Source organism: Sus scrofa, chromosome 2, assembly GCF_000003025.6.
Source record: "Sus scrofa isolate TJ Tabasco breed Duroc chromosome 2, Sscrofa11.1, whole genome shotgun sequence".
Taxonomy (NCBI): domain Eukaryota; kingdom Metazoa; phylum Chordata; class Mammalia; order Artiodactyla; family Suidae; genus Sus; species Sus scrofa.
In genome coordinates this window covers 38,588,852-38,607,951 of record NC_010444.4, presented here as the reverse complement: position 1 = coordinate 38,607,951, position 19,100 = coordinate 38,588,852, and the positions used below count along the sequence as shown (strand labels likewise).

Sequence of the window (19,100 nt, the reverse complement as noted above, 5' to 3'; positions counted from 1 at the left end):
GGTGAAGCAACACCTGGCACTTGACAACAGTGCTTCTTAAACTTGAATGTGTTGGTGCATCATCGGTGGATCTTAATTAAAATGCAGATTCTGATTTCAACTAGGGCCCCACAATCTGAATTTGCACAGGTGATGATGCTGCTTGTTAGTGGACCAGACTTGGGTAACAAGATGCTACTGCAAGTCACATGAGTCTTCCCTTCAGGCTCTAGACAAATGCCCTCAGGCCACTTGGCCAACTCTTTCATGTTGCTCTCAGGACTGAGCCTCGCATCTGTATTAGCAGAGCATCACTGCCTGGAGATTCGGACTTTTTCTTTTCCCAGTGCTCATGAAAGACTTTTTTACTTAGCCATGTGGTTTTTTGGTTGTCTCTAGGGCCACTTCTGTTATCTAACATTTTTAAAAAATTGCCTGAGAGAATTCTCAGGCCATAAGATTTAGCCCTGTCTGTAGGCTGGAAAGGCTGGGGAATTATCACCTATAAGCAGTTTTTGACCCTTAACTTTTTCTTTTTTTTATTAAAGTATAGTTGATTTACTGTGTTGGACCAATTTCTGCTGTGCAGCAAAGTGACCCAGTCATACATATATATACCTTCTTTATCTCATGTTATCTTCCATCATGTTCTATCCCAAGAGATCGGATGTAGTTGTAAAAACATATCATCTTGACTTTCATACAGGTTGTCTGTGATAACAGCAGTATTTGTATGTGTACTTGATGTTGTCAGATAGTTCACCCCAAGACACAGGTATCTTTGCCTAACATTAGGGCAGATTTCTTTTCTCCAGACTGGGTATTTGTGATTACCTCAAGGTACTCACTTACTCCAATTCATCATAAAGTGATCTTTAAAAGATCAGTTTAGAATACTTTGAGCACTTGCTCACATGAGAATGTAACCCCCAGAAATAATAATTAAATCTGGTTAAACATTTATGCCTCCCCCCACCTCCTTTTTTTGATTCAAGTCACCTGAGTATTTTTGATTGTGATTGATTGAGGCCCTTTCAAGGGCATGTCCCTTTCCCCAGCAGTAGCTTTTTGGTCAAAATAGTTTGTAAGAGTTCTTATTATGTATTAATCTTGGTAAGGTCTCAAGTATCAGATCATGCTACTTTTCTATACAGGAGCTATGTGGATTTGGGCAAAGGTACTTAATATCTCTGATCCTCTGAACTCATTATAAAATAGTGATAATAATATTTACCTTGAAGTAGTTAAGTGAGATATTTATGAAAGCGCTTGGCCCATTTCCAGCACATGGTAGTCACTGATGAAATAACAGCTTCACTTCTCATTTATTTCTCCTATTCCAAGTTCTAGATTGTTTTGTTTTGTTTTTGGTGGTGCTGGGGCGCATATATTTTATTTCCTTTTCCTCTAGTCTCAAAGTGTCTTGTGAACAGGATCTGTATTTTAAATCCTACTTTAGCTTTTCACTGTGTGTTCAGTAATGATATGTTGAATGAATAAATGAATGACCAGATAATCTCTAAGGTTTTTCTGACCTTTTAAATCCTCTGGTTGTTCAATTCTTCCAATGTTCTGGCAGCTTAGAAAAAAAACTGGAGAATTCTCTTAAAATAAATGTCTTCTAGGTTAAGGGATTTCCTCCTTAGCAGTTGTAAAAAAATGTATTATATTTATTATTACTAGTATGTATGTACCTGGGCTCAGGAGCCAGCTGCAATAGTTGAAGTAATCTCTGTAGTTTATGATCTTGGGCCAGATTCTTTATGGAGTGCAGATGAGGTGGGTCAGGGGCTGGTCTTTTTTTTTTTTTTTTTCTCTTGTATAATGATTTTTATTTTTTCCATTATAGCTGGTCTACAGTGTTCTGTCAGTTTTCTATTGCACAGTAAGGGAAGCTGGTTACACGTAAATGTATACATTCTTTTTTCTCATGTTATCATGCTCCATCACAAAGGACCAGACAAAGGGGCTGGTCTTGACTTTATTTCCCCTGTGATACTCTCTTGGGAAGATCTCTGTGAAAGATGAGTAAGAAACATACATTTGTTTTCATATGTGATGTGAGGTTTGGAAGTCATTTGTAAGATGCATTTTGTGTTGTAGATTAAATATGCTTGGGCTGGTGGGTTCAGGCCAACTCAGTGGATTAGAGGAAAAGCAGTAGGTTCTTCAGAATCTTGGCATTGAACATGGTTCCCCCGACTAGACAAGCGTTTTTTTTTTTTTTTTTTTTTTTTTTTTTTCTCTTTCTCTTTTTAGGGCTGCACTTGCAGTATGTGGAAGTTCTCAGGCTAGGGGTTGAATTGGAGCTGCAGCTGCTGGCCTATACCACAGCCACAGAAACACCAGATCTGAGCCACATCTGCAGCCTACACCACAGCTCATGGAAATGCCAGATCCTTAACCCAATGAGCAAAGCCAAGGATTGAACCTATATCCTCACGGATACTAGTTGGGTTCATAATCCTCTGAGCCACAGTAGGAACTCCCTAGGTGAGTAGTTTTTGAGTTGTCTGTATGAATGGGAGATAGTGGCAGTTGAGGTCATCTTTATCATGTTATCTGAGATGGGCACCGAACTGGCAGAAAGTACAGAGTCTGTAAAATCTAGGCCTGAATTGAAATCCTGGCTTGGGCATGTTATTTAATTCCAGAATCTAATATCAGTATAGTAGGTTTTTTGTGGATGATAAATTAGATGATATATGTCAAATGCTTAGTGTAGTGCCTGCTGTGACATTGGGCCCTATTTGGTGATGGCCATAGCGACACATTTCAGAAGGGACACGGAGGAGTCTAAACAGGTCTGCCACTCATGAAAGTATCAGCCCTGGTATGTGACTGAGGAGTGTTCCAAAGTGGCCTGCTGTCTTTTGTGACTAAAGTACAGACTGCAGTGGTGGTGCTACGAGTTTTTCATGGATCTAGACAATACGATAACAGTCTGGGGGAAAGAAAAACTCAATTGCATGTTTCATTCCATGACAGTTTGAAATGCTGATAGGTATGTGAGTAGCTTCATAATTTCCTCTCCTGTTGATTACCTTGGAGTTGTTTTTCATTTACAGCTTCTTGTCCAAGGGGGAAGTTAAAAAAAAAAAAAAAAAAAAAGCAAAGAAAAAGCCCTACTGATCTTTTTTCTGACAGTTTATTTCAATCCCTGATATTTAACATCACCTCCATTTTCCTTTAATTCTTAAAAAAGTAAAAATGGCAGTAGTAAAAAAAAAATCAATAAATCCATTCCAATGTGCATGGCCTTTTTTAGACAATGGAAATTTGTGAACTATACCTAAATGACACCACACTAAGGTCATTGTTGTTTAGCTAGTGGCCTGTCACTTCACCGTGGATCAATCAGTCTTTGTTTCAGGGGCTCAAGCTGTCACTGTGAGGCTTCTCAGACAATAGGTGAGTCAGGTTCCATACTATACAACTGATTTGGGGCTGTGGTTCTTTGCATCACAGTTTAGGGAATTTTAGACTCTGGGAATGCTGGTAGTGAGGACTGATGTTGGCTCTGATATCCAGAAGTAACGTAAAAACATGTTTATTTGCTTTGTTTTCCATACAGCTATTTTGAACTGGAGAGCAGTGGTCTGAGGGATGAGATTCGCTATCACTACATACATAATGGGAAGCCCAGGACAGAGGCCCTTCCATACCGGATGGCTGACGGACAGTGGCACAAGGTCGCACTGTCAGTTAGTGCCTCCCATCTCCTGCTCCATGTCGACTGCAACAGGTATGTCTTTGCCTTTGATCTTTTGTGATTCTGCCCTTGAAATCAAGCAATGGGGACAGGCAAAAACCAACCCCCTCCAAGCTTTGCTGGGAAAGAAAAACCAAGGGACCCGAAGAGTCATTTAACCTACCGAATGGGCCATTAGATGCACTGAAATGACCAACTGTAATAGGCTAAGAAAACAGTTCATTAAAATGAAACCATATCCAGTGATTAGGAAAAAAATGTACCAAAGGTTGATTACAGATTGGGGAATATTAAGTGCACTTCAGTGTACTCCAGGCGCCGGCTGGAATTCCATGGAGCTGTGATCACAGTTAACTGTGATGTATTGTTGTTGAGTTCGTTCCACTTGGAAGCTATTGAGCCAGTCTACCTTTGAATGAATCTGAGAAGCCTGTGCTACTGGAGCAGCTAATTCTATTTCACTTCATCAAGCACAGCTTTGCTTGAATATTTTTTTCCAAATGGAAACTTCTTAAAGAGGCTGTTCTTTGACTCTTTTGGAAATGATGTCACTTATCCTCTGCAGTGGGATGAGCCTTCCATCTTGCTTGAGGATGGCAGGACTATTTTGAAGTCAGGCGGGGGTTCATAGGAGGTTGTGGGTTGAGGTGGGAAGGACATATTGTCTCTCATGTCCTGTCACTGAGGGAAGTTTACTGCCCACTGAAGAAAGGACACTATTGGTCTCTGATGGATCACTAGTGGCTGGACAGCTGGATGATGGCGTTCAAGGAGAATGCTTTGATTTCTCCAGAACCCACCAAAAGTCCCCTGGATAGTGATCTGAGTCCTATTATAGAGAATTTTTTGCATCACAAGGTACCCATGAATTGTTATTTCTCATTGATGATGCTATCAAAGTTAAAATGATTGTTCAAGTTTGGAGATACCTTAGAAATCTATACATAGAACTTCTGTATGACCCCGCAGTCCCACTCTTGGGCATCTATCCAGACAAAACTCTACTTAAAAGAGACACATGCACCCGCATGCTCATTGCAGCACTATTCACAATAGCCAGGACATGGAAACAACCCAAATGTCCATCAACAGATGATTGGATTCAGAAGATGTGGTATATATACACAATGGAATACTACTCAGCCATAAAAAAGAATGACATAATGCCATTTGCAGCAACATGGATGGAACTAGAGAATCTCATACTGAGTGAAATGAGGCAGAAAGACAAAGACAAATACCATATGATATCACTTATAACTGGAATCTAATATCCAGCACAAATGAACATCTTCTCAGAAAAGAAAATCATGGACTTGGAGAAAAGACTTGTGGCTGCCTGATGGGACGGGGAGGGAGTGGGAGGGATCGGGAGCTTGGGCTTATCAGACACAACTTAGAATAGATTTACAAGGAGATCCTGCTGAATAGCATTGAGAACTTTGTCTAGATACTCATGTTGCAACAGAACAAAGGGTGGGGAAAGAAAAAATGTAATTGTGATGTATACATGTAAGGATAACTTGATCCCCTTGCTGTACAGCGGGAAAATTAAAAAAAAGAAGAAAAAAAGTAAATTAAACCTAAAAATAAATAAATAAATAAATAAAATGATTGTTCAGCCATAAGACTTAAAGAACAGGCGTTCCGGGGGCAGCCTCCCTTCTGGCACCCAATAGGAGGGAACATAATCCAAAGTCAAGTCAACTCCAGGCTGCATTTATGATGAGGAAATACTTAAATGTGCTTGCCACTCCAGCTCTGCAGAGAATAGGATCTGGAAGGGCAGAGAACAGAAGCTAGTGTCAGGCTTAAGGAAAGTTCCACCATCTTGAAGTGAATCTTGGTCCATTTTGATGTCACCTATTTAAGGTCCTTACTGGATTTTCTGAAAAATTGTGGCTTCAGCCTGATAAAATGTGTGTGCATGGACAAAGAGTCCATAGAAACTACAAGCTCCTTTTCACGCTGCAGTCTTGGGCAGGGAAGCCTGGATAAAGCCAGCCCTGGCCATTGTCTATCTCGGCCACTTTCTACCTTTAAATGCTTATTGGCTCCTTTAGTTCTCTAGAACTCAAGTGACTTGTCAGGTAGCACTAATGTGCTGCTCTAATGGGAGAGCAGGAGGGTCCTGTATGTCCTCTTATGACACAAGCCAGAAGGAAGCCTCAAAGCTCTGGTATGGTAATTCTCAAATGAAAAGTCCTGAAGAAATGGCTATTTGCTTGCTATGCAATTTTTTGCTTTCTCCGTTCGAATGTTTTATCTTCTATGTCCCAATATTTTTCTCTCAAGAGAAGAGGAAAAAATGAGAGAGGCTATGTTTCTGCTCATTGAAAGTTTCCTGCCTTCACAAACTGTCTCATCTCATTAGGTATTCTTTTCTGCTGTCTCAGCCTCTTGTTATCCATGTAGATTTGGGTGTGTTAATTTCTTTGCATCTCAAGTTTTTTAATTTGTAAACTGGGAATACTAATACTACACATACTCATAGATGGGACTGTTAAATAAGAATTTATGTAAAGTGCTTTGGGTGGTTCCTGGCCTTTTGTGCCCAATACATGGTGGTGGGTGGCTATTAATATTTATTCGGCACATTTTTGGGGTCTCTTTGTCCCTAAAGTTTCATTGATTGTATGTCCTGGCCTCCGTAGCAGAAAAGTAGGGAGAGAACAGAAGAACTGGAACCCACAATATACTTTAGGCTCAGCCCCATTTATAAAGAAAGGATCAAGGGGATTCTAAATATTCTTTCCCTCCTCTTGAAATTTTTCTTACTTTGGTTTGTAGCATAGTGTGTTGTCCTTTATGTCAGCTCTTGGAGGGAAAACGTAAAGTGGTTGCCAGTTAATGATTTATGGACCCAACAAAAGTGGGTATTTTGGATAGGTCAGGGAACGAGAGGCCTGGAATGACGGGGCCAGAAGAGAGTAAATTTTGATTTTGCTGTAGGAAAGGTCTAGACAGAATTCCCATACCTGACTATACTTAAGAATTACTGAGGAACCTATAAAAAAGCATATGGTAACCAGGAGTCCTCTCTGACCTAGTGGATCAGAGTCCCTGAGAATGGGACTACATTCTTCACAAGCTCTCCATGTAGTTCTTAGGCAGGCAGGTTAGCCTTGGTGCAGGGACTAGCATTTCAAAACCACTGGTTTAGATTGAGGGTGGCAGAAGCTGGAGGATAGCCTGGGCTGCAACACATAGGTGAGGGTCCCCAGAAAACCAAATACTTGGTGCAGAATCCCAGGAAGGAGGAAGAAAAGTTTAAGGCGAGATTACTGTCTTGTATGCAAAACAAACATATCTTCACAAATTTATTCCTAGCCAACAGTGGCTGATTTTTGAGTGGTAGAAACTCTGGTCCATTTATCAAGTTGCTGGTGTAATACACCTTTTAAAAAAGAACAGAATAATGGCATTTGAAGCAACATGGATGGGACTAGAGACTTTCATACTAAGTGAAGTAAGTCAGAAAGAGAAAGACAAATACCGTATGATATCACTTAAATCTGGAATCTAATATATGGCAGAAATGAATCTGTCTACAGAAAATAAACTCATGGATTTGGAGAACAGACTTGTGGTTGCAAGGCAGAGGGGGAGGTGGAAGGAGTGGGATGGACTGGAAGTTTTGTGACTGTAGATACAAACTATTGGATTTGGAGTGGATAAGCAATGAGATCCTCCTGTATAGTACAGGGAACTATATCTAGTCACTCGTGATGGGACATGATGGAGGATAATGTGAGAAAAAGATTGTATGTGTAGGTATATGTATGTGTGTATAACTGGGTCACTTTGCTATACAGCATAAATTATGTTGTAAATCAACTATAATAGAAAAATAAAAATCAAAATTTTTTTAATTGAAATATACAATGTTGTTAGTTTCAGGTGTTCAGCAAAAGGATTCAGCTTAATCTTTTTTTAGATTCTTTACCCTTATAGGTTATTATAAGATACTGAGTATAGTTCCCTGTGCTATATAGTAGGTCCTTGTTATTTATCTATCTTATATATAGTACTATGAATATTGTCATCCCAAACTTCTAATATATCACCCTAACCTTTCCCCTTTGGTAATCACAAGTGTGTTTTCTCTGTGAGTCTATTTCTGTTTTGTACATAAGTTCATTTTGTATTTTGTTTTTTTTAGATTCCACATAAAAGCAACATCATATGATACTTATCTTTGTGTGACTTACTTAATATGATAATCTCTAGGTCCACCCATGTTGCTGCAAATAGCATTAATTCATTCTTTTTTATGGTGGAGTAATTCCATTGTATTATGTATAAATGCCACATCTTTATCCATTCAGCTGTCAGTAAACACCCAGGTTGCTTCCATGTCTTGGCTATTATGAGTAGTGCTGCCGAACATTGGGTGCATGTATCTTTTCAAGTAATGGTTTTCTCTGGATATATGCCCAGGATTGGGATTGCAGAATCATATGATAACTATTTTTAATTTTTTTTTTTGGGTGTGTGTGTGTGTGTGTGTGTGTGTGTGTGTCTGTTTGCCTTTTCTACGGCCTCTCCTGCAGCATATGGAGGTTCCCAGGTTAGGGGTCTAATTAGCTGCCGGCCTACACCACAGCCACAGCAACACCAGATCCGACCTACACCACAGCTCATGCAGCTCATGGCAATGCCAGATCCTTAACCCCCTGAGCAAGACCAGGGATCAAACCTGCAACCTCATGGTTCCTAGTCGGATTTGTTAACCACTGAGCCATGAGGGGAACTCCTCTGTCTTTAATTTTTTAAGGAACCTCCATACTGTTCTCCATAGTGGCTGTACCAATTCGCATTTCCACCAACAGTGTAAGGTGGTTCCTTTTTTTCCACACCCTCTCCAGTGTTTATTGTTTGTAGACTTTTTGATGATGGCTATTCTGGCTGGTGTGAGGTGATATCTCATAGTAGTTTTGATTTGCATTTCTCTAATACTTAGTGATGTTGAGCATCTTTCACGTGCCTGTTGGCCATCTGTCTTTGGAGAAGTATTGATTTAGAGCTTCTGCCCACTTTTTGATTGGGTGGTTGTTGTTTTTTGATATTGAGCTGTATGAACTGTTCAGAATTAATCTCTTTTGGTCCCATTGTATGCAAATATTTTTTCCCATTCTGTAGGTTGTCATTTCATTTTGTTTGAGGTTTCCTTCCCTGTGCAAAAGCTCTTAAATTTAATTAGGTTGCATTTGTTTATTTTCATTTTTATTTCCATTACTCTAGGAGATGGATACAAAAAAGATAGTGCTATGATTTATGTCAAAGAGTATTCTGCCTCTGTTGAACTCTAGGAGTTTTATAGTATCTGGTCTTATGTTTAGGTCTTTCTTCAATTTTGAGTTTGTTTTTTTGAATGATGTTAGAGAATGTTCTAATTTCATTATTTTCCATGTAGCTGACCAGTTTTCCCAGCACCACTTATTGAAGCAACTGTCTTTTCTCTATTGTAAGTTCTGGCTTCCTTCATCATAGATTAATTGACCCTAAGTGAGTAGGGTCAATTTCTGGGCTTTCATTCCTGTTCCATTGATTTGTAGTTCTGTTTTTGTGCCAGGACCATTCTGTGTTGATGACTTTAGCTTTGTGGTATAGTCTCAAATTGGGGAGTCTAATTCTTCCAACTTGATTTTTCTTAAGATTGCTTTGGCTAGTTGGGGTCTTTTGTATTACTGTACAAATTAAAATTTTTTTGTTCTAGTTCCATGAGATATACCATTGGTAACTTGATGGAGATTACATGGAATTTATAGACCACCTTGAGTAAGACAGTTTTTTTTTTTGGACTTTTTAGGGCTGCACTCTCAGCATATGGAGGTTTCCAGGGTAGGGTCTAATTGGAACTATAGCTGCTGGCCTATGCCACAGCCACAGCAATGTGGGATCCAAGCCGTGTCTGTGACCTACACCATAGCTCAGGGCAACACTGGATCCTTAACCCACTGAGTGAGGCCAGAGATCAAACCTGCATCCTCACGGATGCTAGTCAGTTTTGTTAACTGCTGAGCCATAACAGGAACTCCAAGATGGTCATTTTAACAATATTAAGTCTTCCAATCCAAGAACATGGTGTATCTTTCCATCTGTTTGAGTTGTCTTCAGCTTCTTTCAATAGCACCTCATAGTGTTCAGAGTACTGGTCTAATACTTCTCATATAGACCACTCACAAAGAGTGAATTCCAGAAAGCCTGATTTTTATTCTCTAAGCTATGCATTTCATACTACTGTGAAATTCTTCCTTTTTGATTCTTTTTACCCTTAAATTTATACTATCTTACTTTTCTCAACCTATCACCCACTAGAGTTGTATTGGGTAGATAATAAATGATGATGTGATAGATAACTTTTATTGGGTGTTGGCTGTGCTGATAATAGTTCTGAGTGCTTCATATAGATTAATTCATCACTCTGCTGCTATTTTTCTCATTTTAAAATGATGGAATTCGGAGTTCCTGTCATGGCTCATTGGTTAACGAACCTGACTAGTATCCATGAGGATATGTGTTTGATCCCTGGCCTTGCTCAGTGGGTTAAGGAACCAGCATTGCCATGAGCTTTGGTGTAGGTTGCCATTGCTGTGGCTGTGGTGTAGGCCAGCAGCTGTAGCTCTGATTCGACCCCTACCCTGGGAACCTCCATATGCCTCGGGTGCAGCCATAAAAAGACAAAAGACAAAAAGAAAATATAAAATGGTGGAATTGAGGTTACATTCTGTCTCTGCAATCCTGTTGCTAAGTGGCAGTGCTAGGATTGGACCCAAGTCTGACTTGTTAGTGCCTGCTCTAACCACTAGGCTATTTAGCTCCATAGTAGGGACTATTGGCCTTGAACTTTAGAACATGAGGAAAGATAAGAGCCAGACTCAGTGTGAGCAGTTTGTTAGTTTCTGGTATTTTCCTCCCATGGGTCTTACATTGCTGATTCTTGGAGCTGTTTGCTAAGATGTGGAATCTTACTAATGGAACTATTGCATTGGCCTAAGGGGAGGGACCTATGTCTATTGAGCATCTACCCTAGGCTGGGTGATGTGCTGGGTATAATAGTACTTAGGACAGCCACATGATATGGGGGTATTTCATAGGACCCATTTTACAGATGAGGAATTAGAAAGGCTCTGAGAAGCTAAGGAACCCTGTCTCAATCACATAAGGTAAAAAGCATGGAGCCCAAACTGAACCAGGATCTAAATCCCAAAACTTTGTCTTCCCACCCCTCCTCCCTCGCTGCCTCTGAAAATCATGTCCTTCCCAAGACTAATTCATAACCATGCCAGAAGGTCTTCCCTGGAGAGAGATGCTACAGAAGGTTCAGGAACCATAAAAATACTTGAAATTGGGAGGAGATTTCCCAGGCAGTTTCATTGCTCCAAGGAACTGTAAGGTGGCAGGATTTTGCACCTTTTTTAGAACTGAGAAACAGAGCCTTTTCAGACCTAATTACGCAAATTGTCATAAGAAAAGCGACTGCTATTTTAGTTGGTAGTTGAACATGTTCTGCTTGCTACTGAGACACACTTTTCTCTCTGCTTTAGCTGCTTAGCTGGGCCTAGTTAGAAACTCCCAAAGTGTGGGTAGCATATTACCTCAAGCTAGAAACTTAAAAGGAACCACTCAGCTGGGTGGCCAGCCTGATTATCTCTACTGCCTTAGGTTTTTCTTTAGCTGCCTTTTCATTAATAGTTGCCAACAAAGCCAAGAATGAGGCCTGAACTAACCTTCCTCGGATTCTCCTGCTCCATTCTCAGCTCACTCTGCGGCCTGTCCCTTTTGCTCAAAGCCACAATCCGCTGACACCTGGGCTTCAGTGTATAGTGTTCTTTTACCATGAAAGAGATTTTCCTTCCTTCTCTTTATTTGGTAATTTAAAATTCTCAATCAAACTATCCAATTAAAGTATTGGATACACTCTTTCTGCTAGGTTGTGAGAATACTAAGAAATAGGAGTTCTTGCTATTGGGAAGTCTGTGGCTATTCATTCCATCTTTTTTAATTCTGAAGTCACCAGGTCCCCCCACAGTGATTGGCCCTAGTCCTTGGATATCAGGGAAATTGTGGACTTGGATGGACACCCTGTGAGCAGGCTGTTTTGTCAACACATAATGGCAGGTCAGCAGTGGGAAGAACTGAAAAGAGTTACTCCCAGCATCTTGGTCTTGAAGTGACAGTGGAGATTGGCCTCAAAAAAGCTTTCCATTCAAATGGTACATACATCCAGTCTTTGGCCACAACTTTCTGCAACATGTGGGCCTCCTCACTCGCATCCCATCTTCTCTTGCCTCACCGCTGGGGAAAAAGCTCTCCTACGCAGTCACAGTGCAATGGGATTCTGAACTCTCACCTCATTTATTCCAGCTTGCGAAACATGACACAGCATGTGTACTCACGCACACCTGCAGCCCAGTTGTCACTGACAGTTAACTCAATGATTATAGTATAGACAGTAAACATATTTCGATTTTACTTTTAACACATGCTATTTATTCACTGTGGAGCACACTTTTTCCATACAACTGGTTTTGAAGCACATCAGAACCAGAGAAATAAACGTATTATAAATTACTAAACAAGTCAGTAATTCAAGGTTTCTGTCGAATATTTCAGAGTAACTTCAGGATTTGAGCATCTGTTTTTACCTCTAGGTTTTTCATAATGAAATATGGTGAAATGGCATCTTCTTTCCAGAGAGTTTCAAAGGTATTAACCAATATCAGGTTATTAAACTGCACATGCCTTAATGTAGCTAAGCCACATATAGAAAGTACTACATTGGCTTTGATACAACCGTTTGCACTAAAGGAAGGAGGGGGAAATAAAGCGATAACTATCAAAGGACACAGCTTCCAAAAGAGCCAGGCCAAAATTCTCCATCTCCTGGTTCCCCAACTGATAAATTAGTCACTTCACAGGCATGAACACATGCACACAACTCATCACAATTAAAATCGGGAAGCCATACATGTATACTTTTTTTTCTCACATTATCATGCTCCATCATAAGTGACTAGACATTGTTCCCAACGCTATACAGAAGGATCTCATTGCTTATCCATTCCAAAAGCAATAGTTTGCGTTAACCCCAACTGGGTCACCTTGCTATGTGGTAGAAAATTGACAGAACACTGTAAACTAGCTATAATGGAAAAAATAAAAATCATTATAAACAAACAAAAATCAAGAAGTCAGCATGTGCCTCATCTCTAGCGACCCAGAAGCACCAGATCCTCTGTCCAGGGAGAGATGATAAGCAAGTGAGGAAGCCAGGACATACCCATGTGTAAACTTATGGAGCAGTACAAGGTAACAGTACATGGGATGCTAGAAGACAGAATATGATGGATTGCTGGATTCCTGGTAGAGACAATGAGGTTTGAGAGCTCACTGGAGGAAGGGTGCCTGGGGACATGGAGTAGCTTCTTAATATCTTACCATCCCAGGTGAAAATCCATGACAATTTCTGTAGCTTTATAGTTTTGCCACTGTGTGATTTGATTCTGTACCAGTCACCTGAGAATCGGGCTTGGAATGAGGTTCATCTTCTGAGCATTACAAAGCCAGTCATAGTGCTGGCAAGAGAAGAGTGTGTATGGTGAGTGGTATCTAGTTGGCAGGGAGAGAGAGCCTGTAGAAAGAGAGAGAGAAGGAAGTGTGAGAGAGGGGAGGACAGGGAAAGAAGAGTTGTCCTCCATGTGACCAGGCATATGGGCTGTGTGGTTTAACCTAGACTTAGGAATGCTGGACCTTTGTCTTGGTTTTGCCATTTATAAAGTGTGAATTACATGCAGTGATGCAGGAGTGTGAAATCAGGCAAGCTATGTCTTAGATTCTTTAAAGTTTATTTTCTTCATTCATTCATTGACTCATTCATTCACTCATTCATATGCCAGGAAGTATGCTCACATCTGTAAAAAGGGAGTAATAATAACTCTTCTGCCATATGGTTTTAAGAATGTACCAAGAGAGTGGGTATAAAATCCTCAGAAAATTTCAAACTACTGTGTAAACATACAGCATCATGAAGTACTATAAACATTTATCATCTTATATAAAAGATGTTAAAGTATCATATTGGAAAAGAATACAATTTATTCAAATTTTCACCTGAATAAAAACAGTGGCTCGGGAGTTCCCGTCGTGGCGCAGTGGTTAACGAATCCGACTAGGAACCATGAGGTTGAGGGTTCGGTCCCTGCCCTTGCTCAGTGGGTTAACGATCCGTCGTTGCCGTGAGCTATGGTGTAGGTTGCAGACGCGGCTCAGATCCCGCGTTGCTGTGGCTCTGGTGTAGGCTGGCGGCTACAGCTCCGATTCGACCCCTAGCCTGGGAACCTCCATATGCCGTGGGAGCGGCCCAAGAAATGGCAAAAAGACAAAAGACAAAAGACAAAAAAAAAAAACAAAAAAAAAAACAAAAAAAAAAACAGTGGCTCAGAGTTCCTGTGGTGACCCAGTGGTAAGGAACCCAACTAGTATCCATGAGGATGTGGATTCAATTCCTGGCCTTGCTTAGTGGGTTAAGGATTCGGTGTCACCATGAGCCGTGGAGTAGATCGCAGACGTGGCTCTCATCTGGCATTGCTGTGGCTGTGGTGTAGGCTGACAGCTACAGCTCTGATTTGACCCTTAGCCTGGGAACTTCCATGTGCTGAGAGTGTGGTCCTAAATAGACAAACAAAAACAAACAAAAAAAGTGGTTCATGTACTATGGGTGAAGACCTAGTGTGTAATATGGATCCATGGTACAGGGTAGGGTTGGAGGTCTCTGTCAGGTCCCTGAAGTTACTTGACTGCTAAATCCTAGGCATGGTTCTCCAAAAGTTTGTCTGATGCATGGTTTTTGTGTTACCAGAGTCCCTTTAGAATATGTAACTACAGAGTCTCTTCACAAATATGTAACTAAGGCTGTATGGGAAAGGAAATATTCCCCTCCAATATAATAAGATCTTTTGTTGATCCTGACAGGGCTTTGAGAATGTGGCATGGCTTATTTCCTTTTATATTTCTGTGAGACAGGAGGTTCAAAGATTTACTTTCCCTTCCTCAACTCATGAGCCAGAATTATCGCAGCTTCCCCCTCCCCTTCTTTTTGGCTGCACCCATGGCATATGAAAGTTTCTGGGCCAGGGATCAAATCTGAGCCACAGTTGTGACCTAAGCCACATCTGTGGTAACATCCCATCCTTAACCCACTGCACCAGGCTGAGGATCAAACCCCTGCCACCTCAGAGAAAACACTGGACTCTTATCCTACTACGGTGCAGCAGAAACTCCTATCACAGCTCCTAAGAGAAGATATAAAGCCAGGCACGAAGTTTTACTTAATGAGGAAACTAACGTGTTGTAATTTCCTGAACCTCTTACACAAAATATATACTATTTGATTCTCTACTTTGAAAATCTGGCTTTTTAGCACAAAAGTGTTCTGGACTGAAAACTTGAACCTGAAACACGTTAAGTTCCTATGACCCTGGGAAATTTATTTACAGTCTCTGGGCTTTAACTCCCTAGGTATACAATGAAGGGCTAGGACTAGATGATTTCTAAATCTTCTTTCTATTCTTCTGAGTATCTTGTTCTGATTCTGCCTCATCGTAGTGCTTAGTTAGGACATTTTCTATTTGTTTTTTTGTTTGTTTGTTTGTTTTTTGTTTTGTTTTGCCTTCAGGACTTTAGAGAGCAACCAAGCCCACCATCATCTTCTTCTACTGCTCCTATAGTAGACCAGCAGGGGTTTAGCAGTCATCTGAATTGTTATTTGGGTTGACAATACAACAGGTTGCTGGTGAGCAAAGACTGCTTATGCTATATGCCCAATTTTTAAAAAATGATTTTAATTTTTTCCACTATAGCTGGTTTCTTTTTTTTTTTTTTTCACCTCAGTTCCCTCCCTCCTCACTGAGGTAGAGGCTGAATAAGGATTTTTGGATCTAAGGGATATTAACATCTTGTTCTCTCTACCTGCGCTTTTTCTTTCTTTCAAACTGTTTGCCCCAGACATGTATGACAGTGGGCAGCTCTTTGGGGGTGCAGGCTGCCCTGGCCATGGAGGCTCTGATAAGTTGGTAATTACAAGATAGTGCAGTATACTGTAGCCAGCAGATGATGGGTAGTTGTACTCTTGAAAAATATAACACGTCCTCTGAATACTGAAGGAAAAAAGCCTTTGCTGCTGCTAAGCTGTAGAGACTTAAGTAATGGGAGAGAATGAATCTAATGGCTGATGTAATAACATTCAAAGTTAGAGATTCTTTGGCAAAACAAAAGAGAACAATTAAGAGAATGGCTGCTTAATTGTTAAGGCAGTTTAGACATTACCATGTTGGATGCCTCATTCTGGTTGAGACCCCTGCCCTTCTACTGATGCAGTGTACCCTGTAGCTTATTCATTGCAACCTCATTAGGTGGGTTCCAAGTTTAACTTTGTCCTTTCTTCTAATGACATCAGTAGCAAACTATTTCTAATTTTGTCTTTTCAAAAACCTTTATCTTTTCCTCTTGTTGCCTGGTAGGTTTAAATGTGCTCTTGGTTAACCATGGCCTCCATGGCACAGAGAGGTAGGAGGTGAAAAGACTAATTGAAGTGAATGATGAGAGAGTGACCTGCATTTCCCTCCAACTACCTGCACTCCTGGGCTTTCAAAGTTGCAAATGAAAAGGACTAAAAAGAAATACAACAGAAGCTTCTTTTTATCTGGTGGTTTGTTGGCTACCTGAGGCCATGAGTACCATAACAAGAAGGTACATTATTATATACGTGGGGGTCCAAGATGTATTAAAATAGGAAAATAAGTCTCATTTCCAACTCAGTGATTTTATCTACATGCCCTCAAACACATCTCAGGTTGTGATTGTCTTGTGTGGACATGGGTTTCTATAGGATGAATGGAAGGGGAAATAGACTGCAGGAGAAACAAATGTTTTCTTGTAGGAAAAAAATATTGAATCTTGCATCTTTATTGTTACAATTCGACTCTGTCCTTTTTGATGGATATGTATCGTTATTCCTTAAAAAGGAAAGCAATGAGAGAAAAAATCAAGCCAGAACAATACATATGATGGAAACTTATCTTTTAAAAAATGTACATTTATATATTAGTTGTCTCTGTTCCTTTTATGCTTCACTTGTTGGAAAAGAGCATTGGAGAATAAAAAATGCATGAGTCATGAGGACTTTTTAATTGAAAAAGAAAAAGAATTTCAAATACTACATTAGTTTTCTACTTAGACCAGGGGTTCTGATGTTGTCATTGAAAAGAACTGATTTTCTACACTACTGTAAAGAAATTCATTTATCTCCCTGGGAACTTTAATTAAATTAATGTTATAAATAATAGCAGCCAGAGCAGTTGGATGCAAAGAAACAGATTTATAGCTGAACCTGTTAGGCTGTTTTTTTTGCAGGGGTGTCTGGGCGGGGTAGGGCGGGGTATGGGGATGAGGAGGCTTTGAAAGAAAAGGTTCTGTGCATGCTTTTCCCTGCCCTGACCCCAAGTTCAGCTGACTTTTGTCCCTCAGCTCATCTCTCTTAACTTCTTCAAGCGTTTATTCCAGCAGGAGCTCCAGAGCCAGTAAGCCAACTGGGTAATGTGCCTGTGCTCTTACCGGAGGGTTTTCCTGGGCAATTAGAGTGGAAATAACTTCCCTTCTCCTTAAAGGGCCTGGGTGATTGCTGTCTTTAACTCTTCTCAGGAAGGTCCTGCTGCATCTCTACTCATTAGAGTCTATTAGTCTGAGGGCATCACTTTCCTGACAGCCAATTTCACACATAAGAACTTACAGGCTTGGAGTTGGGGCCATCACCTGAGCTGCTTTGGGTTACTCGGAATGCCTGTATTACACAGAATGGAATTTCATTTCCATTGGAGGCAGACACCTCCAGACTGATTCATCCTGCTGTGTCCCCAGCACAGCGCTTCACTCACTCAGTTCCTCAGTGCACTTTTACCAATACCAGCAATACAGGTTAATGCTGTCTTTGAAGCACAAGGAAGGAAGGAAGGAGCTAGGGAAGAATCTGTGATTTCCATTTCTTGAATTCTTTGGTGTTTTGGCCTCAGAAACCCAGCACCCATGCTGGGAAGAACTCAGACTTCTTGCTCCGTCATCGCTGAGTTGAGATTAGTATTTGGGAATTATTTTTAAGAAATGATTTATGTACTCACTTGCTTTTTTAAAGCCCTCTGAGGTGGATATTCTTGCATCTTATACTTAGGGACTTTTGAGGTGCTGAGAAGAGAAGTGACTTGTCCAGGGGTTCATGGTAAGTCAGTGGCAGACTGGAGCCACAGTTCAGAGCTCCTTCCTTATTCCTTTTTCAGAGAGATTATTCTCTACCAATCCCTTCATCTTCTTTACTTTGCTTCCTCCATCTTTTTAACCCTCCCATGTGATGAGATAACTCTTCTAACTTCTCATAGAAGTATAAGGTATCCCATCTATACATTGAAACCAACAAAAGCCAAGTGCCATGTATTATTTTATGAGACTGAGGATGCTGGTCACCTCAAAGGGCCACTTCCTCATGGCACCAAATCCTACCTCATTATAAATTTCAACCACTGTTAGTCTTTGGATCTAGATGACTTCTGTGGAATTATTTTTAAAGACTCTGTTTCCTTCCTAGAATCTAGAATGTTGATAGAAATGTTCATGCCTTCAATCCCATGGAGACAATATAGGGTCAGGCCTTTCAAATGGTCCATCATCCTCATATGATTTGTATGCCTTGCATGTGCCTCAGTACCAATGAGTAATGGCCAAGGACCTAATCTTAAATCATGACTGACTGCAAATGAGCCATTCGGCCATTTCTTCAAATGTGAAATAGATGCATTATACTAGTCTCCAGTGTTACATGGATGGTTTTACACTGTTCCAGTATAAATTTTGATATTCCCTGTTTCAAGGTGATAAACTCCCTGTGTTCTTTAAGGTGACTTTGCAATCACAAGGCCTCATTAAAAACTATTGGTGGTGAAATAAAAGGTTGGACAATGGGGGACTCCCATTTAGGAGGGCGTTTGTCATTATTGCTTCTTTTATTGGTATCTAATTAGATATGTAGTAGAGCCTGTAGGAGCTAATAAAAGAGCAAGATCTAGGAAGGAAGTGAGCACATTGAATTCTGAGGTATTTTCATGGACAGCAATTTTTCATGGACATTAGGGTGATACATAAAGACTTCCCACTGCAAACCTGCTCACCATATCTCCTTCCTACAGCGACACACACATAAGCACATTTAATGGCCTCTTCTAAGTTTTAGGCTAAAAGTTACAATCCTTACTATAGCGTACAGAACTCTTGCATCGTCTGGCCCCTGTTTTCTTCCTCAGTTTCCTCTTGCACTAGTTTTCCCAGTCGTCCGACCCCAGTCTTTTAGTTCTTTTAAGTG

The 19,100-nt window shown here is 40.5% G+C and overlaps 1 protein-coding gene across 4 annotated transcripts in view; it reads left to right on the top strand.

The window, feature by feature from the left end:
* The window catches only part of NELL1 (neural EGFL like 1), a 945,441-nt gene that overhangs the window by 146,569 nt on the left and 779,772 nt on the right, over positions 1-19,100 (top strand). For all 4 annotated transcript variants that reach the window (XM_021085298.1, XM_021085297.1, XM_021085300.1 and 1 more), the window contains one exon: positions 3,554-3,724. In XM_021085298.1, coding sequence (XP_020940957.1) covers positions 3,554-3,724 — 171 coding nt within the window. The remainder of the gene's footprint in view (positions 1-3,553; positions 3,725-19,100) is intronic.